Source organism: Nothoprocta perdicaria, unplaced genomic scaffold (assembly GCF_003342845.1).
Source record: "Nothoprocta perdicaria isolate Ctin4 unplaced genomic scaffold, notPer1 scaffold_193, whole genome shotgun sequence".
Taxonomy (NCBI): domain Eukaryota; kingdom Metazoa; phylum Chordata; class Aves; order Tinamiformes; family Tinamidae; genus Nothoprocta; species Nothoprocta perdicaria.
In genome coordinates this window covers 1164597-1188873 of record NW_020455127.1, presented here as the reverse complement: position 1 = coordinate 1188873, position 24277 = coordinate 1164597, and the positions used below count along the sequence as shown (strand labels likewise).

General features: G+C 43.4%; 2 protein-coding genes across 2 annotated transcripts; one reads left to right on the top strand and one right to left on the bottom strand.

The window, feature by feature from the left end:
• The first annotated feature begins 1694 nt into the window (after window positions 1-1694).
• LOC112945580 (apovitellenin-1-like) lies at window positions 1695-4821 on the top strand. Its single transcript, XM_026037218.1, has 4 exons — window positions 1695-1736; window positions 3124-3206; window positions 3628-3790; window positions 4444-4821. Exons 2-4 carry the CDS (start codon window positions 3146-3148, stop codon window positions 4541-4543), a joined length of 324 nt encoding a protein of 107 aa, XP_025893003.1. The 5' UTR covers window positions 1695-1736; window positions 3124-3145; the 3' UTR covers window positions 4544-4821.
• A 16861-nt stretch (window positions 4822-21682) lies between these two features.
• Window positions 21683-22786, bottom strand: GPR15 (G protein-coupled receptor 15). Its single transcript, XM_026037221.1, has one exon. The coding sequence runs from the start codon at window positions 22784-22786 to the stop codon at window positions 21683-21685; it is 1104 nt and encodes a 367-aa protein (XP_025893006.1).
• Window positions 22787-24277: the final 1491 nt, after the last annotated feature.

Here is a 24277-nt window from a genome sequence, read left to right as displayed (position 1 = left end):
TAACTGGGAAGTCACCTTGTGCTGCCAGCAACCACAATGCAAAGCTCTTCAGCAGTAGGTACTGCACATAAGGGTAGCTAAGTCCCCTCTCTGTTACTACCTCCTGCAGCCCATCAGTTTAAAGCACCACTTAGTAGGGTGAGAGACTTTAGGTTGCGCTCCTGAMGTAGGAGAGAGATGACATTTGAGATTATATTAAATGAACACCCACAAGTAATGACTGATTCTTGCTATTTCTGTTAAGTGTAATGCCTATAGTGTGACTTCTACTGGTATTCCAAATGTTATTCCAGCTGTAAAAGCAGATGGCAAATGTGTAGATTTTCTTAAATGATTGTCAAATGTGTAATTAAAAAACATGAGAACTTTTAAGCCGTTTTCCTCTGTGTTCTTCCTAGGCGATAAATTGCTTTTTAGTGCTTGCTTCACTAGTGGAATTGAAAATTCTCTGCTTTCTTTTGGAATTCACCTTATTAGAGATTTTGTTGGTGTTTTTGGAGAAAAAATGGATTTTTTTTTTTGTGAGAGGGGATATTTTTTATATTTTGGAGAGCTTTTTCCTTTTGTGGGTGAGTAAGTGTGTGTTCATAAACAGATAACAAATAGTTCACTGGAAGAATGGGAAAATGTCTGGGAAAGCACTAGCAATCATCCTTAATAAGATGACCTCAGTTGTGTCACTGAAGCAATTGTGGACTTGGCTTCCGTGTCTGCTGCATGAGAATGGTTACCATTTAGTTCTGTACTACTTGGAGCAACTTGAGAAGAAAAATCACCTAGAAATCTCGTTTGGTTGATAAATGAAAACGCTGGTTGAGCTCTTCACAAGGAGGTTGCCTAATGAATGAGTCACTGTGACGAGCAGAAGAACAGAAGTCTGTTGGGTCTCATTATACCTCAGAGCTTCCCCTTTTCCCTAAGCTAATGCTGCTTGTAGCACAGTGTTGCAGCCTTTCTGTCTCTCCCTCTCCTGCTCCATGTGCCGTATACGTGCCAAATACAGATGGTTGACTTGAGGGATGACCCAGTGGGCAGCTGAAATTCAAGCTATAGGAAGCAAGTGACCTTTAGCGGCCCTGCAGCCACTTTCTGGTTAGGTCCAGTTCTCTGAGGAGCCTGCTGAGAAGTTATCCTGTCCCTGCAAGTTTCGACAGCTAGTCCAGGTGTACCCACATCTCATGAGCCTGCRTAGAAAGTGTTGGACATGGAAAAAGAAAAAATCTGAGAGGGGATTGTGTATGTRCACTTACCCACATGTACCATTTTGCTAAAGTGTTTTTTGGAAAGCAAGAGCAAAATCTAAAGGAATGTAACAGACATAAGTAAGTCCAACCATCAGAGCTGGTAAGATACAGGACAGGCCTTTCCACAGGAATGGCGGGAGGAGAACTCGGCCAGCTACTGCTCATGTGGAATTTGGTCAGCTTATGAAAGGGGTCTCTATGACACAGTGGCCAGCAAAAGCAGGGGACTCAGTGACCCAGAAGCCGCCTTCTATGTCTCTTAGGTTCAGGTCAGGCTGCCCTCCATTACCAAATCCCAATAGTGGGTTCAGAGTCCTGCATAACTTCTTGCCCATCCTAGTGAGATGAATCTACTTACCAAAGAGCAAATGGGGAAACAAAATAAGACCTTTGACCCCTTGCTATCTCTATATTAGCTTTGCATAAATGCCAGCGCCTCAGATGAGCATCTAGCTCGGCTTCTGCCTGCAAGACAGAGAGGAAGCAGGACAGGTAAGAGCTGAACTCTCTGTTCTTGGTGGTGTTGACTTTACGACTGGCATAGCGAGACCATATGGAAATGAATGGAGGTTTTCCCCTTATTTTGTCCTACTTTTCTTGGAGGTTTTCTCCCTATTTTGTCCCACTTTTCTTGCAAGACCAAGTGTGAATCCTTCTCAGGCTCCCTAGCTAGGAATAACGCTGAAATGGAGGAGGGTGGGAGCACCTGAGTAACCTGGACTGAGGTCAAGTGCTGGATGCTCCATATGACATATAGGAGGGCCAAGCCCATGACAGGTTTTAGAGAGTTTCAGTTCTGCAAGATACATTAACTTCTTCCAAACTGGTCCATGTTGAGTGTACAGGTTTTAAAGCAGGTAAGATCTTCATGCTCTCTGAAAGCCAATTTATAACTTGCATCTACGGAGGAAGGTACTGGTTCTGGGTTTAAAAAGTAAGGAGGGATGATAACTGAGCGACTGCTGCTGATCAGCAAATGGCTAAGTGAAGATRGAGCAATAGCTTTTGGAGCAAATCTGTGTATAACTGGAAATTAATAAGAATGGAAACTGCCTTATTGTAGAATAATAAGGACCACTGACTAGCAGCTGACTGGCACAGATGCTAGCAAAGTCATGTGTAACCAACTCACAGTCTTTGTTCCAKGCAGTTCCTAGCACTGCGTTATTTTGTTCATGTTGCCCAAGTGACACACTCCTTTACTTTGGGCATAAATCAAATTTAACTTCTAAATGCCTTTTTAAATGTACAGCATTTGAAAAGCTTATTTAAATATTATGTCATGCTTTTCAATTACCAAATACTGACTCTTGGAGAGTTCTTTAACTTTGGCTTTTAGARTAGACAAAGGTAGGTGAGGATAAAGATTGCATTTATTCCCTTTTTGAGAACGTGTTCTGTGTAWGTTAATAACTGCTAATCATGATGCAAAAATGATGAGAGAATCTCACTGGCATTTCTCAACTATAGGGAGACCAAATACTCGGCTCATCAAATCATTAAGAAGAGCATCTTAAGTGCTGCACTGATCAGAACAAGATTCTTCAAGTCAATTAACAAAAGAATCAATCAATCAAAMAAAAATCCCATAATGTGTATTTTTCACTTGTACGTGTGTTCTAACCTATGCCAGTTTTAGTGATGTGTTCATATGAAGAAAAAARGGGGTTAGATCTTGTATAAAGGAAGTTAATATATTTTATGGAGCTCTGAAAGGCATCATTCATTGTGGATATTTATTCTTATACAAATCAAGAGACTCTCATTTTAACTATCTTTTTGTCACTTCTGAAGAGGAAATGCACCATGATCTTTTCTTGCTTTATTTCTCTGATAATATACCCTTATATGGTGATTCCAGATGGTCTTTTATACACAGGGCTGAACTGATACTGCAAACCATGCTGCAGTCCAGAGTATTGGTACTAGCTCTCATTCTACTCCTTGGCACCACTTTCCCAGGTAAGTCGGAAAAGCCTTTCTGCCTGGCTGGGGCAAGGCTCTGCTTTACAAGAGAGCAGAGCCTTGAGCAAGAGAACTGAGAGGAAGTTTCTCCCAACCATAAAGCCCAATGCACTGAAGCCCAGTAACACAGCACAGCCCAAGACCATGAATTTACAGTGCTAGCGAGTGTGAATCCAACTGGTAGGGCCTTGCATGAAAGTCTTCCATAGCTAGTGCAAATACTCGGCCAGGTAAACCCTAGGACCTAGGTACCTGAGTATGAGAGATGAGGTGATCTTGGGTGCAGAGGAAATGGGAGGGGAGGAAGGGGCTTTGAATCTGTGAAGAAGTTCTAGTCTCTTCCCATTGCACCTCCAGGCAAACTTCTGAGAGATGAGTGACTGGGGAAACCTCATGGTTTTTGCTTTCTCCTTCTCAGAAGTGCACTCAAAGTCCATCTTTGAGAGGGATAACCGCCGTGACTGGATGGTCCTCCCCGATTCGTTTTTCGCTGCCGTCTATGAAACCGTGAACAAGATGTCCCCTAGAGCCGGTCAGTTCTTGGAGAATGTCGCCCAGACTCCAGCAATTGTTGGTACCAGGTATGGAAAGGTTTTCTGTGCCGCTGTTGTGATAGCCACAGATGGGGAAGGTGAGGGAGGARTGTGAGGAAGTACAGATTAAGCCAGTAAATCCCTGAGGAGAGCAATGAAAAGGTGAATGAAGCCTGTTGTGAATGCAATGGGCAGGGGCTCTTGTGAGGGTGAGAGGATTTCACATGGAGGTGCAGTGCCTTCCAGGGACGCATGTTGAACACGGTAGTGCTTGTGTGATTGTGGACATCTCTTCGTACACAAGGAGTGAGGGCTAGGGGCTGTGCAGGTGCTGTAGATCTGCTTGTGAGGGGCCGAGTACTGAGTACATACCAGGAAACGCCGGTATTACTGAGCCCAAGCCACAGAACTAGCTCTGGCTGTAAATTTGTATTCCTTCAAGAAAGGGAAAAAGAGCTGCTCTCCTCCCAAAAGGAGAAACACGATAGCCCAAGAGATGCACTTTCATATAACTCACGGCAAATACAGATTGCCTGTTCCTGCTTTCTGAGGAAAGCACCTGAAGGACTGCTGAGAAGCTTTGAACTGACAGGCAGTGTGAAAGAAAGGTACCTTGATAACTACTGTAAACAGAGATAACACTTTATTTGTATATTTTGCATATTTATGTATCTTACCACACGCGTTCTTGTCCCCTGCAGGAACTACCTCATTAAAGAGACAACTAAAATCAATGCAATGCTTGAACAGCTGATAGAAAAATTAAAGAACCTGTGGAATACAAAAATCCTAGGCTACTAGCCAGATAAAGACAAGTCAGTGTTTCCTGATGTGAGTTGGTAGCATCCTGCAGTGTCCTCTTTCTCCCTGCCCCTACTACGGACCAAGATCAGTCAATAACACAGAATTGATGCTCCTGCTAATGCCACTAGAGGGAACCCAGCTTCAGAGACTGGAGGATTGACCCCATCCGTTGAAGTCTCCCCAAAACGTGTGAAACACTGCTGGGTATGGRGAAGGCAATGAAATTGCAGAGCTCGTCTGTAGCCAAATCCTGAAAATTAATTCTTCCTGAATGGCTTGGTCATTGTCCCTCTAATAAAAAAAAAAAAATGTTGGTTGTTACACTTCCTTAAGTTTCCTACTTGTTACTGAGTGTTAAAAAATCCCGCGCACTTTTGGCCTCCCATCCTGCTGAGAATGAAGCTGTGACTCACAAGAAGTTGTTATGTGTTCTGTACATAATGTGGCTATGACATTATAACCTGACTGTTCAGTCCACTTCATGAAGCTCAGGCTCTGCCCTGTGCGGGATCACTCGAGCATCTTTTGGGGCAGCCACAGCACGGCACGCACAGCAGTGACTGACTCAAATCAGAAAAGACCACGAGAATTTGTAATGCTGGGTCCAACTGACTGTGCTCCCTGCCGGCGTCAGGAGCAAGTGGGTGCCCCTGCACAAGTATCCACAGACTTCAGACCATTTAAGAAAATYAATGTGAGCAGGGCCTTCCAAGCTATTTAATCATTAGATCAATGAGGTGACTGAACAGACTTTTCAGGGGAGAAATGTGGGGGATATTTCTCACTAGTTTCAAGATGGTTCTTGACTTCTGTTGAGGACCATCTATGAAGGCCTTGAAGGTCCTTCACAGTCCTGTGTAACTGTGCCTCATCTCAGAGGCTCACAATGGATACAGAAAACCATCAGCTTCTTCATTAAGCAGAAATGAGCAGAAAATTCCTCTGAAACCAAGGCTCTGACCAGTGCTACCTGGGGCCCYCACCATGAGCCCTGTCCATGGGCCCAGGAGTCCCATTTAAGCTCAGGCACTGGAGTTAGACTAGTGCATGGCCTTGCTGTCCAGGMCTACTGATTTTCCTGCGAGGATGCTGAACCTATATTATATGCAGTCTTGTGTCCATCCCTGCCTCTGGGATGAACCTTGGACCTGGGCTGTAGCTTTGCCTCTAGATCTATGTCCTGCCGTCCTGGTTGCGTTCCCTAGATGACACCTGCAGCAAGCTTGTTATGTCGCTTTCTCTCTGGGGCTGTTGAATGACACTGTCACCACCTGACCTCTGGGTACTGTGGAGCCCTGTCCTAGCTGGGGGACAGGGTATCACTTCTGCTGGGGTTATCCTGGACTCCTGGCTTGTCCTGCAGCAGCCCTGCTCTTGCTGTTCCCTGACACTATTTCTAGGTTCTTAGGTAGTGGGTAGCTGACTATAGGAAAAGCAGGAGAAAGAGAGAAGTCCAAAGAAGAAAAGGGAGCCATTCATGTGTGGCCTTGCCCTTGGGCAGATGCGTGGGGAAAAAGAGAAATCACAGAACGCTTAAGGTTAGAAGGGACCTCTAGAGATCATCTAATCCAACCCCCCTGCTCCAGCAGGGACACCCGGAGCACGGGGCACAGGGCGGCATCCAGGCGGGTTTGGAAGATTTCCAGGGAAGGAGATTCCACAACCTTCCTGGGCAGCCTGTTCCAGGGCTCTGTCACCCTTGCTGGAAAGAAGTTCTTCCTCGTACAAAGATGAAACTTCCTGTGTTTCAATTTATCCCACTACCACTTGTTCTGTCACTGGCTACCACTGAGAAGAATTTGGCCCCATCGTCTTCACATGGAATGCTGGGTGAAAAGGAAGAGGGAAAAGCAGTTTAGAGTGAAGGAAGAAGAATGGGCAATGAAGACTTTACAGGCTGAACATGTTTCCTCGAAGATCTCCTTCCCCCAAGCTGTGTTTGAGTGTGCAAGTTAATATAAATAGCTGGCAAAAAAAAAATAAATAAAATAAATAAAATAAATAAAATAAATAAAATAAATAAAGCTAATTAACAGATAACAGCTGCCCATTCAGGGCATCTCTGTGCCAATCTTCTAATAGGTAGCATCTCTTTCTCCACTGACTTTGCTGGCTACTGAAAACGTTTTTTGGACATTTTCCTTCTAAATGGTCAGACAGACTGCCTGGAGCCAGTATCTGATTCTCCAGAGCTTCCTTCTTACCCATTCTGAATTACTTCCCCCAAAGTCTCTGTTCCTGACCAGAAGCTGCTTCATCACGAACCTGAACATGTTCTAGCTGCTGCCTTTTTGCAGCTGTGTGGTAGGCTAGGAGTAACGCAGGAAAGTGTTCTTCTGAAGAAATGAGACTCGTAAGTCTCTCTTTTTCTTCAATTATGAAAAAAAGGCTATCAATATAAGCTTTCATTAAACTACTTGTCTGGACTAATAAAGYTCATCCCACATTTTCTGTGTCTCAGCAGCTACTTGGAACCATGGACATCCCTATGCAGAACAGTAAGTGTTCTAGTTACTTCACCTCCTCACCTCTGCAGACCTCTTCTGCATTTTGTTTTTTATTATTACTGCCTGTTTTGACTAGACTATCTACAATGCTTCCCCGGTCATCCACAAATATGAACACGCAAATTATGCAAATGCACTGGTACTTAGAAGACAGTTTAGAAAAGGGCRTTTGGGGCTGATAAAAAACTTCATTTTGGGCTAATGTGTTTACCACATGAAAAGATCAGAAACTTCAGCTCCTGAAGTTCTGAAGTTTCTCCTGAAGGTGCAGTAATATTTCCTCCCTGCTTGTTTTGCATGTGTCCGCTCAGTCTTTCTTCCTTTATGTAACTCTTGTAAGAATTCATTCAAATTCATTCTTGCCCTATCAAAGCAGTTGACATGCTGAGAGTTTACTCAGGATAGTGCTATTTCTCTTCTTCTGAAGTCCAGCACTTCAGAAGTATTTCTTTAAGAGTGATAAATTAAAGAGCTGTACAAAGGAGTCTTAACATGCTCTTGGAATCATTGCTTCACACTTCTGAACCTTCCCTTAGGCACTGCCCAAACGGTAAGAAAAAGCAAGGAAAGCACAGGAGATTCCTGTTGCACTTAAAAGTCTGTAACTTTGTTGATGTAGCATGGTGAGAATTCTCTACTGTACCATTTACATATTTATTTCAGTTAAGTAKTGAGAAGAATTCCACATTAATACTAATGAAGATTTTGCTTTTTAGATGCATTTAGTTATAATCTTTTAATTTCTCTATAACATAACCTCCAGTGAATCCTAGGCAGCCATATACTGGCTAGCTATGTGTGATACTTGACTGATTTCAGTATATGAACAAATCTGATTCAGCTGGAAGACCTCTGCATTTGGTCTTATTAAATCCTGAGAGCATGGGTATGCTTTAAAAGAAGTAATCTGAAATTTTCCCAGCTTCATAAACCTAATGGTTAATCTGCTGTACAATCCGCATCATAGAGCAATCTATGAAAAGCACTATCCTTCCCAAAGCCACTTTTAACCCTTGACATTACTGGCATTGTCTTGGCTAATTTCTTTAGAGGCAGAAATTACCAGGTGAGCCACTGAGAAAGCAGCCATGTAATGGCAAAGTAGGAAAAGAAAACATTTTATTCCAAAAAAGATTCTGGGATATATTCATAAGACCCTCACCCCATCCAATATCCTGCATTTTATGTTTTACACTGGGCGTTAGAAAATGTCATTCACACTCCCACTTTTCAGTAAGAATAAACAGCTTAATCCTTGCATGTTCAGCTATATATGTACATGTTTGGTTGTTTGTTTGCAAAATAGACATGAAAATCACATCCCAAGTCACGCACATCTGTGAAAGTTCACTAGGTGCTTTGGCATTCTTGGAGAGATTTTAATTAGCGAAACGCTCACTTAGGGGACATCCACGTTACAGAAGCTTTCTGTGTGAGTAATCATCCACGGCCTGCCAGCCCTGGGAAAAGCTTGTGGTGTAACTGGTTCAACTGAGTTCTGGGGCATGAAATTTCGATACGTGTTGGTGCGCTCCCAATTTCTGAAGAAAAAAAAAAAAAGTCTTTCTTGAAAAGAAAGTSGTTTAAGTTGTTGCTGGCGCAGGAAGGATCAGGTCTCTCCAGATACCCTTGACCATGCAGGTTGACTGTTATGGTTGGACAAATGACGTGTGAGAACGGCCATTACATCGCGGAAGGGGCCCATGAGGGGCGCGGGCGTTCGTTAACGGCCGTTGTACCACAGGAGGGGGGCAATGAGGGACGCCGGCGTCCGTTAACGGCCGTTGGTCAGCGGGAGAGGGGTGATGAGGGGAGCTGGCGACCGTTAACAGCCGTTGGGCCGCGGGGGGGGTCGATGAAGGGCGCAGGCGGCCGTTAACGGCCGTTGGTCCGCAGGAGAGGGGCCGTTCGCTCCCCTCATCGGCCCCTCTCCCGGAGCCCCCGCGCTGTTTCTACACTGTCTTTCTTAAGCGGGACGAGGTTGTCTCTATTCCGAGCCTCTGGCTCCACCTGCCTCCCTCCCGCCACGGCTCCCCGGGGGCGGCCGGAGGTGGCAGCGCTCGGCGCCCCGGGAGGCTCCCGGCGGCGTGAGAGGAAAACACTTTGCGTGCCAGGCGGCCCTCCTGGCGGGCGCGCGAGATCACTCAGCGTCTGTCTCCCTTTTGCTCATCGGCCGCAGCATTCACCGCCGCGGCGAGCGCTGACTCAGAGCGGGCCCGCCGCGCTGCCCCGCTTCGCACGCGATGCAGCCGCCGCCGCCCCCCGGGCCCGGCCCGGCCCGGCCCTGCCCTGCGCAGCCCGCCCGGAGCCCCCCGCACTCCGAGCCGGGCGGCGGCACTGCCGGCGGCGGCGGCCTGGGCGCAGGTAGGCGAGAGCGCCGGGAGGAGTGGGGAAGGGCGGGCGGAGCCCGAAAGCGCCTCCTCCGCTTCGGCTATGCTTATTTACACGAATAGTTATCGATACCATGCTTTATAGGCATACGTATGTAGAATGCACATTTTAAAAACTATTTGACTTTTGGAAGGGAGGATGGTGCTCATGAGGTGTCTGAAAGGCTTTCACACCACAGACCATTTCCAGCTTCTGTGCCCTCCAACCCAGGYCTGCTGCCTGTGCTGCCCCTCATGAGCAAGTTGAGAGCCCGTGGGGGTCTTTCCAGCTAGACCCCAATGCAGCGGAGCATTCCCTGGATTGGGAAGGTCGAGTGAGTTTTGCGACTATGGGCTGGAAAGGCTGTTGGGGTCCCTTCCCTCCAGCCTCAATGACCTGGAGGCTGTGCTAGCGTTGAAGGGGAAGATCGGGACTTGAGAGGTAGAGAGGCAGAGATGCTTCGGACTAGTGGTAGGGGCTGAACTTGGGCTGGCAGGAGGGGTGGCTTTGTATCATTAAAGCCATGTTTTAGGAAAGGCTGCCCCTCTATGGCATGGCTAGGGCTAGCATGGGTCTGCGCATGGCAAAGTGCCTGCGTGTGGAGATGATAGACAAGAGTGCTCTGGCCTGGGCTGAGTTAGAAAGGTTTGAGAAGCTGTAGTTAGGAGAGTGTTGGGTGGGGAGGGTGTTATTTCCGCAATATATAGAAAGACTGTTTTTTGAATATGTTTGCCCACTTACCTGCCTGTTTATTAGTGAGATAGACAATCCTTTCATTTCGATGAATAATAAGCAAGTTATGCTTTACAGACCCTAAATTTGGGGGTAGGAAGGGAATGCCAAACCTTATACAGAATTCCTCTTTCTGGTTCTTTTGGCTAGGAAAKAATGGGCTAGGTAACTTCCCTCCTCAAAAAATAGGTGATTTAAAAAGCACTCTATTTTCAATTTTCAAAACCTAGAAAATTGTAGCATCGAGGCAAGTGTGAGGTAACCGTTTTGGTAGCAGTGGTGATTAAAAGTGGCTTTATGCATCCCTGCATCCTAACTACTAGAGTTTCTAGTCAGTGCCACGGCATCAGGTATCATTTGGATTGCGKGGAATTTGCTGAGCTGCTTATTACTGGGACAGGAGAGTCTCTGAAAATGGTTTATTAGAGAATTTCCCGTCAATGCAGAGCTGTACTGATTGCTAAAGATCTTTACGGCAGAATAAATCTTTACAAATACAGCTGTGAAATATGCCAGTGAAATGTGCAGATACATTTTTCAAAGCTTATCTCCAGAGTTGCAATAGCATCCCTTTTAAACTGGGTCATATATTGTTTTTGAGGCTGCTTTATTCACAGAATCCACTTAAGAGACCAGAACTGCAMGTTTAAGGGGAAATGTACAATAACAGAGTGTGTGAAAACAAGCCGATCAGATTTGCAGATACAAAACAAAGCTGTTTGTTTAATAGTAAAACTCTTCTGAAAGGGCTAGCTGGTCCCTTGCCATGCGGCAGGGTAATACAGTCCTACTGGTGGTGGGTTTCTCCCTGTGGAGTGGGGTATGGACCCKGCCAAGCACCCCTCCCCTCCTAGGCATGTTCAAAATGGCGTTTTGGGGTCTGCTGCGCTACTTGAAGGGCACAGTACTGTAAAGCAGCAGTCAGGTTATGTGATCCACAGGACTGTTTTTAATTCTGTGGTCAGTAAAATGAGAAGGATTCCTGTTACAAAAAAGAAAAAAAATCCTGTTAATAGAACAAGTCAAACTGACTTTTTTTGTTGTTTCTTTAACACCATCTTTTGCTRGTTAAACTGTCACTGTGTCATGCTGTCAACTGTCAGCATTTTAGGTTTCCCGTCATTCTACCCTCTAATCATCTTTACTTAGTACTGAAGTGGGTAAGCACTTGTAATGTTAGCAATTTATACTCACTAAATCTTTTTTGGCAGATGAAAGCTGGTAGTGGTTTTAGATTTAAAAGTGGTCTTCAATATTCTAAAGCAAGATCAATTCTACAAGTCATGTTTTGTGAAAAAAACAGGTAGATATTTCTAGAATGAAAAATGCTAAGTTTATTTCAAGTTATCAAATTTCCTAAATACTTACTTGATACCTCAAAAAAGTAAAGATCTGCCATATAAAATCAGTGCACACATAGAATTTGATACATCAGTATTCAGAAGCAGTGTTTCCTGTAAGATAGCCATGCACCTGATTCCAGACGTCTCGCTGAATGGCAGCATCAAATGGAGAGCATATTCTTTTTTTTTCCCTGATGTTTGAGCTGGTTTTTATCTCTTAGGGGATATCATATAGCTGATAGAGTGAGGAAAGAAATATTTCACTATTGAGTTTACACGAAACAGGTCAGTAATTCTTGCCTGTTCACGTGTGGTGTTAGAAATATGCTGCTGGTGACTGGCATCTGTCAACATGAAGAAAAATGCCTGTAGCAAAAAGCAAGATAAAGGAATACCAGCCACAGTTACATTTCTCTCGGCAAATCATTGGCTATCGTCCGCTATGAAGGGTTGACAAGTAGTACAGGCCTTGCTAGCTCATGTTATTTCATGGCACATGAAATCAAAATGCTGAGCATGAATGCACAAAGTACTTCAATACTCAAGAAGTGCTTGTTCCCACGGAGTACTGGTGTTTATGGTTTATTGCTCTAGCTGTGTAGATCACAGCCATACATATCCTGGAAGTGTCTGAACTGGCATGTAGGAGCATGTCCCTTGTCTGAGTGAACTGGCGATCTGCTGATGCTAATAACTGATTGTGCCCTTAAAGCCCTCTCAGCTCTCTTTTTAAATGAAAGTTAATATTCCCTCCTGTTTGCTAAGAAATGGGGTGGTGTTAAAGGTAAACTTGCATGTTCAAAAGCAAGTAAAATGATCCTTGAGGTAGATTTGTATAGGCTCTCACAATGTCAATTTTACGAATTTGAGGAGCAACGATGGTCTACCCTTGTGTATTTTGGCAGATGTATGTCCAGATTAGTTTAGGTGTGTTTGCTCTTTGTGAACTGCCAAAGGTCTTCTCCAGCTATGCTGCCCTGGTAATTACCACCCCTGTTAAAGCATGACTCAAAAAAAAAAAAAAAACCCAAACCCACCTTCCTTTCTTGAAATAAAAAATAAGAAGGTTACATATCGCGATTTCTGTCGAAATGAGATACCTCGAGGTCGATAACCAGTTGTACTCTACAGCTGTGAGCAGACACCTCSCCCTCTTAGGTTTTTACACTGCAGTTTATCGCGTTCAATATGTGCAGTTCACGTGCCAATCCTGTACGTCCTGGGGAAAAAAGACCTGGCCTTACTTTTCTGGCCTGTAACCATGCGGACGCTTCCTTGCAGAGGCTGATTTTAGTTAAATAAGAACAAATGATGAATGTTTGCTGTTATTTAATTATGATAATTAAATATATACTTTAGTCGTTGTGTAAATATATACCTTAGCCATGTGCAGTGTTTTGGAAATCCTGTTTTCATTGTGATCTTCCTTTTTCACTTCCTCTGGACCTTTTCACAACCCCTGATTTAGAGGCAATGCTTTCCTATCCAGTCCTATGCCAAATTTAGGTATTGGTGGGCAGGGGTCATTTGTCCTGCTTTTCACCTCTGTCTTTCAGCATAGGTGAGCCCTGTGCTGGAGGCTGACAGACTCACCTTTCAGAGGATACCCCCTCACTGRTGCTTCCAGACTGGCTACTCAGACCTAGGGGAGGACTCTGCCCTTGTCCCCCTGAATACGTGCACCCTGGTGGTGGTTTGTAGGGGGATAAACTGGTTTCCAGTGCTGGCAGAGCCGTGGTAGCCACATGGGTAGGGCACCTGAGCTGCTTTCATTTGACTAATTCACATGACTTCTGTAGAGGAAGTGCCCCCACGCACTCCAGTGCCAGCCAGCAACCCCGATACATTCCTAGCCCCCAAGGCTTGCTCTGCCAGTGCTGCCATTCCAATCGCTGTTGTCTTTGGATATCAGGGAACACAGTCCAAAAGCAGAGCTGGGAGCATCTATTCAGGGGACCTGTCTCTGTATAGATCAGTGACGACATACAGGAATTTCATGGGTCTTCAGACCTTTTGGAGATGAATTATTAGCGTAAACTCCGCAAGAAGGCCCACAGATCCCACCGTGTTCGCTGCTGGGAGCGCAGTCTGCGGCTGGGCTTCAAGGCCCTTCTTTTCATTCAGCCGAACCCCAGCTCTCTTGAAATGAACCATATAAAAGTCCAAGTGATTTCAGTAAAAATGTAAGTTTTTCTCACCAACTTTAGATGGTATTTCTTCGGGTAACAGCAGAGATAAAGACCTACCAGCATCACTAATCTAGTTGTTCAAACTTTTTAAAAGAAGAGTGTAGTGGGAGGATCGCATGTCTTCAGTGGTTCAGCAAAGATGATCTCAGGCATGTTTATTAGCGTCAAGATGGCTGTGGCTTCTAAAGCAGCTAGGCATATTTAAGTGTGCCACCATCTTGCTCAAGCCTTAGAAACTATTGGATTATGAGGGTTGCTCAAGTTTTATTCTCTGCTTTTCTAAGGCTCTGTGGAGCCTTTTTTTTTTTTGTGCAGCATCTCTGCACTAAAATCTCCTCCTTTTTCAAGTGCCAACCAGTTTGATTTCTCCTGGGTGCCTTGCTTCARCATGTTTCACATCTGCCGTGTACTCTTTGTTCTACCCTTGCACAAAATGTGRGTCCTCTCCAAGCTTTCAGTGTCTTTATTCATTTTGATTCATTTATTGATTTTATTTATAAATAATTGAAATTATTGATTTTTTTTTTCACTGAGCCTTTCYCCTCATCTCCTAGTAGGGTGTTCTGAGGGGTTTTTCAGTGACTACATCATTCTAAGTAGTCTGAAGTATGATGTTTGACCACTCACCTTGTCTACATTTGAGCTGCTATCAGATCTTGGGCTTCCCATTGCACTTTTCGGGCTTTTTTTCGGCCCTCCCTTTGCTTCTTAGTATCCTTGCATCCATAAGGCCTGTTTGTTTGTGAGGGGGGTGCAGGTTTATAGAAAGATATTTAGCATTTCTTGAGGCCTTTCGAGTTTCTACTGTTACCTGCATTTCCTTAGGTGATTGTACCAATTGYAACTTGTACAAGTTCAAAGCTTTACTAAAACAAATGTGCTTCTTTTTTTCTCTTTTTTTTCCCCCCCTTCTTCCTATAATGGTTTGAATGTTTTGTTCTGTGTGAGATGCGGCTAGATGTTTCTGTGGTTCTCTGAGGAGGGAGGCTGAGGAGGGGGTGGCAGGGGAAATGGGTGGTGAGGCCTGTATGTGTGTGGTCATGCAGGTGTTTAGGCAATGCACAGAGGGAAGTCGTACGAGCGGTCAAGCCAGGTGCACGCTACTATATAGGGCAAACATTTGCTGTACGTCTATTTATACCTGATGCTCTTCAGTGAGGAAAAAAAACCCCTACTCTTTGCATTTGAAGTCTGACTTTATGGTCATTTTTTATTGTGCCAGTCTTAATGCCAGCCTGAAAATTTGAATTGAGTTTAAAACCACTAACCAAGTTTCATTCTCTAGCTGAGCGAAGTACTACATAGGTTCAGAGTCTAATTTTCTTTGCCTCAAGTAGAGGGTAAAAGAAAGGGCATCAGTCAAGTAACAGCTGCTTTTTTATGATTCATATTAACTAGCATTATCAGGGTGAGAAAAAAAAAAAAAGGAGCATCAGGCTTTCAGAACTCAGTTGTACAATAAAAGATAGTGAGTTATTAACAAATTGACTGGTGACTTTGGGAAGCAGCCAGCTATTTGCTGAGGTTATCGAATGCAGCCCTTCTTGAAGGACCTGCTGTTTAGAAAGGGAGCACTCAGCCCTGCCTGAAAGTCAGTACACGGTAAAACTTCTGAAGATAGGAATTTACACAGAAAAACCTCTTAAGTTACTAATCGCCTGTGGCAAGCAATTTCTTTGAATGAGTGTTGTTACTTTGCCTCCCCTGTGCCCAGTCCCCCAAAACAGCAAAATGCAATTAAAATTCCAAGAGAAATATCAAATCTCATCGTTTTTTGACCTCTCTGATTGAAGTGCGTCTCGTATAACCCCACGTGCTCTAGAAGATGTGAAAAGTAAACAGAAGGGGAAGTGCACTCACTAACTAGATTCAGTGGGAGCTTCTGACTAAGAATCTGCTGCCTTATTAATAAGGAAACTATTTCAAAGTTTAGAAAGGGGTATTTTGTTATGGTGCATTATTTACATAATTAGTACCAAAAATAATTGCTCGCTCCCAAACCATAGCATGCAGCCTCTATTTCCAGATCTGTTGTTACCGAAGCACAGAGGGATGACTGGGGAAAATACAATCTACATTTTTTTTTAATTTGGCCTTTGCTAGGGCTTTTCTACTGTTGCTATATTGACCTTGTGAAAGGATGCTGTTCTTCTTGAAGGATGCTGGCTTCCGACCCRCTTTGATGCTTCATGCCCCATATTTCCTGTCACTTTATTATAAACTCCCATCCTATCTGCCTAAAAGTGCTAGGAGCCCAAACCCCTCTGGTTTTGCTGAGAGAGCGCAGAGTTCCTTTGGTGTGCTTGCTTTCCAAAATCTCCTCGCTCTTGCAGTAAGGCACCGGCCGGCTGCTGAAAACCTACGCCTGGCAATTGCGTAGGTGCTTGCATTGCCACTGAAAGCTACAGGGCACTAATTGCAGGTTTTGTGGTATGCTATTACAGGAGAGAGAGGGACTATTTCTCCTTTTAGGGCTACCCGCATCACCTCTGTGTGTGACATTAGGTAGGGAGTAAATAGTTTTTTTCTGTTATGGCCCAGTATTAGTTTCTTTGATTACAGGCAGAACTCTGATATAATAAATTTCCCTTTGCAGGAAATTGCATTCATTTGCCATGTTGTTACCTAAAATAGGCTCTTTGCCTGCGTGAAGCCTTTTAAACAGAAGCAGAACTGAAACTGATTTTTATTTAGTCATTTGGGGACATGCAATGATTTGTGCTGACAGCTTGGAAATCTACTCACAATTCATAAATAGAAATGATGTTAAAAGAATAACTRATCGGTATTGCAATAGTACATAATTGTGCTAAAAGTTTACCTAAGTGCTCCCAGTCCCAAGTTAGCATTTCTTTGTACACTGCTTTAGCACAAAAAACTTACTGTCCTTGTGCAACAGTCAACACATTTTTGCTGTATTTATCCTTGCACATCTCTATGAAGTCAGGAAATGTTCTTCCTGCACTTCGGCCAAATGGAAACATGAGGCACGGACATATTGTGAGGGACTTTTCTTCCCGTGTCTGTGGTRAGAGCTGGGACAAGAAGCTCCAGATGAAATCGAGTTTTCTCTTTCATTTCCAGGAGCAAAGCTTTACTGCAGGACTTGTGGAGGCTCAGTAGAGTGCAGTTACTACAGCACTTTTCTTAGTTCTCGGAGGGCAGTAAATTTTCCCCACTGCTTTAAGATCTGAAGATAACCCCCTTTCACTGCTTGCATTATTTGACTTTCTCCCCAGCCCCCTGGAATTGAATTCCTACTCTGCTGTTGTGTAGCTGTTGATGTTACAGCATCTTGCACTGAGATKAATTCTTTGCCCATGTAAGTAGCATGTAATTTGGGTACAATTTTACTTTGGGCTGAGATGGAACAGTTTTTATTGGAAAATTATTGATTAACTGAAGCCAAGAAGGGAATAAGAATGCATCGGAAAAGGCTGGGATTTGTATCAAGAAGCAGAGGTACCTGAACTTCGATTGCACGCATCTCAGGAAAGTGCACGAACCTCTAGAATATTTTGTTGTTGTTGTTATTTTCATGAAAAACCTCAAAAAGTCTACATTTCATTCAAAAAACATCTCTGAAATCATGAAAAGCTTTGCGGGCTGGGCAGATAAATGTTCCCACCCAGATCTGCTGACAGTTTTTTTAGTATTACTTTGTTGCATTCTCATGACAGTGACAGGAGAAATTAGATTTTAAAAAATCTTATTTCTCAGCTGGAATCGTAAATGGTTTATTTTAAAATCATTTTAAAAAAGGACCCAAATTACCAAGACTTGCGGCAGGTGTCATCAGAATTGTACAATTTCTATCAAAACAGTCTACGGTCATTACACTCCTCTGACACAGATGAAATAGTCATCTTGTTACTTTATTCAAGTTACCAGATAAAATATTTCTTTTTTTTTTTAATTTGAAATAAAAAAAGAATAGTCAGGATTTGAAAAGTAAGTTTTTATGAGTACAGGTTGCCATTTATTTGGAAACCGTTGAAAACAATATTTACATTAAGCCATGAAAATGCCAAATAGATTTGCAGTTTGCAAGAGTAAAAAAAAGCATCTTCACAAGGTRTAGTCTTCTGGACAGAGGCCTAAATGACTCTGAAGAGTTTAGTTTTATTGAATTAGCTGCTTTTATATTTTTTTCTCTCAAGTAGAACATTTGTTGTAATGCTTCTCTATGACCCTCTTCAAGCTTTGCTGATATCTAGCAAGTTCATTTCTTTTTTTTTTTTTTTATTTTTTTTTCTTCAAAGGCCAATACTGAAGCTTCAGGTGGAAAATCCTAGTGGATTTTCTAGGTTGTTAAGTAGGTTCCAATTTAATATGATGTTTTGGAGTATTAAAAAAAAAAAAAGATGGAATTTATTTTAGATTGACATTATACCAAAGAGATTGCTAATTGCTGTACTTCTTCAGAACAAGATTTATATTTCTTTCTAAAGAAATATAAATAAATCATTGCATTTTAATAAAAAAATAGTTACTTGGTATGTGCTGGCAAAGGTAGAGGAATGGTAAGAGATTATTGAGGTGATTGAGACACAGTGCTCCTAGAGTTTTTAACTGTAACTATCAAACAGTAGTGGTAAATGTCAAAATTTAAATGGATACTCATACCATTTTCAAACATTGGAAGGTCAGAAAATGCAGTTGGGAATTTTCTTTATTGCATCTGTGATCCTGGTGGTTAAGCATTTGGTGGTTAGATGTAGAGACAAAAATCTTTTGTGGAGAGGGGGGAAAAAAAGAAAACTGTTCAGAAGACATAGTAGGGAGGAAAATATGCACACATGCATGCAAAAAAAGAAGCTAAATCGTGTCACCGTGCCACTGCTTTGTGAGCCTTGCATGGATTCCTGTATCTCTCTGAATGAACCCACAATTGCTGAAAGCCTCCTAACTGCTCGAGTGCCAGCTCTCCACCTGGGTGGGTAGTAGCTCAAATGAGGACCTGCTCTGTTAGACTTTAGGTATATGAACACGGGCTGGGGCATTGGGTAAGAGGTGCTTTGGTTTGCTGTAGAGGTTTGTGGTGTGCTCGGAGGTAGGTCTGGATTTCTGTACTTAAATTAAACACTACTACAGCAAGATTCTCGGGAAAGCAAAATGCAAATAATAGCATTTATTCTTAGTCAACCCTATTATAGATGTCTATGAAATGCCGAAGTGTGAATCTACTTACCCTGTGGTAACATTAGAGACAGATCTCTTCAACATTGGCTTTACCTTTTTCCTTCCTTTGTTTGTTTTTCCCACATCTGACCAGGACTTGGGCCTTGCCCATGCCTCTGTTTCTGGTGAAGTATGCTAGCTGGAATAGAGCTTGTCTTCTCTTTGAAACCGTAGACCTGGTCTAGCTGTGTGACTGTGCACCCTGAAACTCATTGTGTCACCTCCTCAGGTAGGAAATAGCCCATCTTTTTAGTTAAACTACCCAAAATAAAAGTTACTTACTTTCCATCGATATGGAAAGTGTCATGTTGCTTCTAGGAATAATYTTGATGTATTTACTTGTCTAGAAAGCAACTCTTGGCTGTAGTGAAATGTAAAAATATCTCCCCGCTGTCTGCTGCTTTGCCCTTTTGAGAGGGAAACACCTTTCACTGAATCTCCTGTTCCATATTGATCTATACATTCAGGCATGCTTCATACAGACATCTAAACAGGCTAAAATGATAGGTGTCACGCATGCTCTTGGATGAAACACAGTGGTATCCAACCACGTAAGGACGATAGTGGGAATTTAAGATACCTTGTTTCCCTGTTGCTTCTTAGACAGCCTTTTAGATCTCGTGGTAGATCACTGAGCCCTTTGAAGCGGTCCAGGTACTCCTGTGGCAGGTCCTTTGCTTGTGAAACACCTTTCTGTGGCTTCTTCTGGACACCTACACTATTGATTTGTGCTTATTTCATTCCCATGAAAGCTAGGATGCAGGAACACAGAACCAAACTTAAAATTTGACTTAAAACACTGCTGCCCAGTAAAATGACAAGGGTTATGCTATGTAAAAGATTGTGTGAAAGTTGTTACCATTTTTTTCTTCTTCTTCTTCTTTTTTTTTTTTTTAAGAAACCCTGAGATATATTTTGCTGACTCTTGTTTTCTTTGGCAGAATTGACTTTGCTTTATCTTGCAGGGCTATAAGAATCATGAAAAAACTTTTACTTATATGGAAACAAAATCTGAATTGCAATATGTTCTTCTGTCACTTACCAATAGCATGAGCCCTGCTGCAAAAGTCAACACCAATGTGGGTTTTCATGATAGCTACTTCAACATCTACAAAGGTTTAGTGCAAGGAAGAGAGATAGAAATCTTTTAAAAGTATCAGGAAATAGGAAGGTTTCCAACAGTCTCATTCACATTACACATCCTTGATGTTTTAATATTGATTTATTATATTTATGACAAATAGCAAGGTAGTAAGCTAAGCATTTAAGAGGAGAGACAACAGAACATGGAACATGTTGCAGTGCAGCAAAGGTGTCACTGGTGCTGGAACTTTAATACTGTAGCTGTGCACTTTAAAACACTGTATTTTGGTGTCTTTGTTTTAAGTAAGCGTTTCCATCACTGGCATTTAGAAGGATATGAAAGCTTTAATAAATGGCATGTGGTCRTTTTTACACAAGTCCAGTAACAGTTTTCAGTTGAGCTTCTTAACTCTTTGTTCCTTGTGTGTTCAGCTTGTGAGTTTACGAGGTCCTGCAGCTGTTCAAAACGTGGTGCTTTCTCTGTTCCCTCATTGTGCTTGCTGCCCARCACGGCTCCGGGCAGGCAAACAGTATCTGCCCCATGGCAGATGAAAAGCAACACCTGCGTTCCCCAAAGGCTGCTGGACAGGGRCAAACCACCACAGACACGCAGAGAGGGTGCTCTGCAAGTTACACACATCTTCGGAAAACTTGTCCAACTCCATAAATGATCAAATAGGGCGCTCTTTTTTCATTCCTTTTCCGTGAGCATTCCTGCCCCCAAGATTTTTCAGCACTGGGTGTTCAGAGAACCATTCAAATGTTTGAGAAACTCCTGCTAACTTGGCTTTTCAGGCACATTTCCACTCAGTTTCTGGCTCCAGCTGGGGAAAGCAGCCCTCCTATATGCATCTTTACATAAACCCATTGCAGCTAAATAAAGCAGACATGCTTTATTTTGAATCGCACAGCATGTCACACCATCAACCCAAGCAGTTAGGAAATGTGTCAGATCCCCCAAAACATGTTTTTAAAAGTATGAACATTTTTGTGTTTTATTTATCTATTAAGAAAAGGATTAAATGCAGGGTTTCTTTTGCTTGTCTTCTGGATTCTCTGCATCCTGAAATCACACGGACTAGAAACTTAGTTTAATTGCTGTAATTGAAACTGAGATTCAATCTTGTAATCAAGTGGCCGAGACTTCAAGAAAAATGCACATGACAAATTCTGAAAAGAGGTAACCCACAGGTTCATTAAAAGGTTGAATTTTTACATTCAGAAAATCTCCAATACACATAGCTGATCAGGTTGGTTTGAGGGCTCTTTGTTGTTTTTGTGGGTAGCTAAAGAGAAGAAACACTTCTTGTGTTTTTCTTGCTCTGGGCTGAATAAAAAAAAAGAATCTGCATTTTGTTCAAAACTTGCCTTAGAAAGGCTTTGACTGTGAATCAGACAAGTTTTTCTTTASCTTGTAGTCAATTTTACTGGGGTTCCAGCGTAAGGGATTGATTTTTCTTGGAATGAGAGTTTCAGGTTTACTCTGTACAGTGACACAGTGATCTTTGTGAACCATCCATCTATGGTTACAGTTTGCTGTTCTGTATGAGGGAGATGTATTTAGCAAAGCAGTCTTCCTCTGACTTGAAGAGCTGACTTTGCTACTCTTGCCCCTCTGTTGCTATTTTTCTTTTTTTTTTCTTTCCCCWTTTCTTGCTTTATTTTTTCCCTCCCCCTTCCCTCCTGCAGCAAGGAGGGAGAAGCTCCTTCCTGCACAGCCCCAGCTCCCAATCAGAGGGACACAGACCGCTTCCTCTTCCTGGTGGCATATTCCCCCGCCACAAAGTTGGACAAGGAATGGCTCAGGCGCGTGTCCAAGGTATCAGAGTTGCTGCTGCTACTGCCCATCTTGAGCCATGGGCACAGGCACCTGAGCATGGCTCTGCGGATGTAGTTGTCAAAGCAGCAGTAAATGAAAGGGTTGGCACAGCTGTTGGCAAAGGCAAAAGGGCTGCTCACCTTCAGGCCCAGCTGGACAACCTGGTCAGGAAAACAGTCAGGCGACTTCAGGAGGCCCAAAACGATGGCCATAAGCTTGAAAAGGTTGAAGGGGACCCAGGAGATGACAAAAGCGGCCACTACAATAAAGACGATCTTGATGGATTTCCTCAGTTTCTTATCATGTTTCCCAGACTTCTGATAATGCACACAGAGCTTCCTGGTGATGGAGCAGTAAAAGGTTAAGATGCTCAGCAGCGGGAAGAAGAAGGCCAGGATTAAAATCATGAGTGATGCCATCTGCTTTGCCTCCGTCATGGCTTTGTCCATGCAGTACGTCTTTCCGTAGTGCTCCTTCAGCTCCCTGGACAAGAGGGTTGGCACCCCCAGGCAGCACGATAAGAGCCAGACAGCAATGCACAGCCCACTGGCGTAGGATCTCGTTCTCACCCTTCTGGCTGTAGAGGGATACATGATAGCAAGGTACCGGTCTGCACTCATGCAGGTGAGGAGGAGGATGCTGCAGTACATATTAACTGAGATGACATAGGAACTGGCTTTACAGAGGAAAGAGCCTACCCTCCAGCTCTCGTCTGACACCTCCTTGTCCACCCAGAATGGCAGCGTGATGAGGAAGATGAAGTCRGAGGCGGCGAGGTTGATGATAAAGACGTCAATCAGCCTCTGGATTCGTCGCTTAAAGACCAAGGACGCTATTAAGATGGAGTTGCCGATGATGCCAACCAGGAACACGGCGGTGTACAGAACAGGGAGGAAAGTAGACATCTGCTCCAGGTGTTGATGCTGGCAGTTGTCATCATAGTAGTCATAGCTGAAGGTAACTGCAGTCACGGGGGAAAGCTGAGTGTGCTCCATCTGCGGCCAAGCCGTCCTCATCCCTGCTCGGAGCACCGAGCTCCCCCCACCCTTCCCCTCGAGGTCGGCTTTAAAAACATGTTAGCAAGCGAGGGAGGGGAAGGAGGAGAAAAGTGGTTTTGGGGGGTAACGTATGTGCTCGTAGCCAATCGTGCAGGAAGCAGCCTAGTGACGAGAGCCTCTGATTAGTCAGAGCCCTGTCTTCAGAATAAGCAGTTGGGCTTCTTAAATCACATTTAGTTTTGTTGACTTTTTTCTTCATTTTAACCCTATAAGCAAACCAGGTTTAGGAGTTCCTGGTGCGGGGGAGGGAAGGCAGTTTTCAAGATTCTTTTTTCTTTTTCAGGAAAGGTACTTCTGGTGCAAAGGTTTGAGATTGTATGAGCTCCCAAGTTAAAGAACAGTGAATTCAGGTGTCGTGTTCTTCATCTTTTGCTATAAAGGGACAAGCTCAGCTTTTCTGAATCTTGGAGGTTTATATTCGTGCGCTCTTTGTTCAGTTGGGACTGCTGTTCTCTGTGGACAGTACTCCTCTTACATGAGCATGTTTATAGAAACTTTTAAAACTTAGTTTACTTAGTTTAAACTTAGTTTAAAGCTATCTTCTCCGCTCGGTTCTTAGTTCTTCTCTACCAACCCCAGGCTTCCACAGCTCTGCCACTGCCCCCAGTGCTGCTCTTCAGCCCAGGGTTCCTCTCACCCGGCTTAACTAATGCATGTGAAACTTACAGCACAGCTTAGCAGTGTGTCCTGTTTTCTTCTGTAATCTGAAACCTAACTTCCCAACCTAACCATCTTCCTTATCGGCCACACTCCTGGTTTCTAGACTGGTGGTTTCTTCCTTCTCCTTTTGCTCGTGCATGGCCCCGAGTCGGTGTTCTGGGCCATTCTCATTTATCCTAACAACTTCAGTATCCTTCGTCRCTTATTAGCAGTTATCCCACACTGTTCTAGCTGAGGCTTAGCCTACAGGTAACCCTTTCATCTTGCATAAATCAAATTGAAAATCTCTTGTTTTTTAAACTGCTGGATTTATTGCAGCTTTTTCAGTGCATGCTAATTTGAAACGACTTCTACTACCGGTCTTCATCATCCTTCCTCGCTTCTGCAAATCTTTTCCTACCCCTCCGTGCCATCTGCATGTTTACAGGTCAGATGTGTTTCCAGGATAGTCAAGGCTTTGAGCAAATTGATTATGGACACATTCTCTAGCTCCAAAAAATCACATCCATGGATGTGCCCACAGGCAAACAGCAACTCCAGATTGCACACACAGCAAATGAATCCCATCCATTACGTTGTGGAGTCACTCTGCTTATGCCTAGGTTATCTGCTCCTGTCTGCCAGGTCCTTGATACACTTCTGGGCACCTGGAAAAACAAACAGCTGCTAAAAGGAAAACAAGGGCTGCTGGATCAAGGACTTTTAAAAGAGGGCCCTCACTGAGTAGATATTCTGATGTTGAATAGGAAACAAGTTTTATACTACAGCCTTCCTTTCTGTAGGGCAATA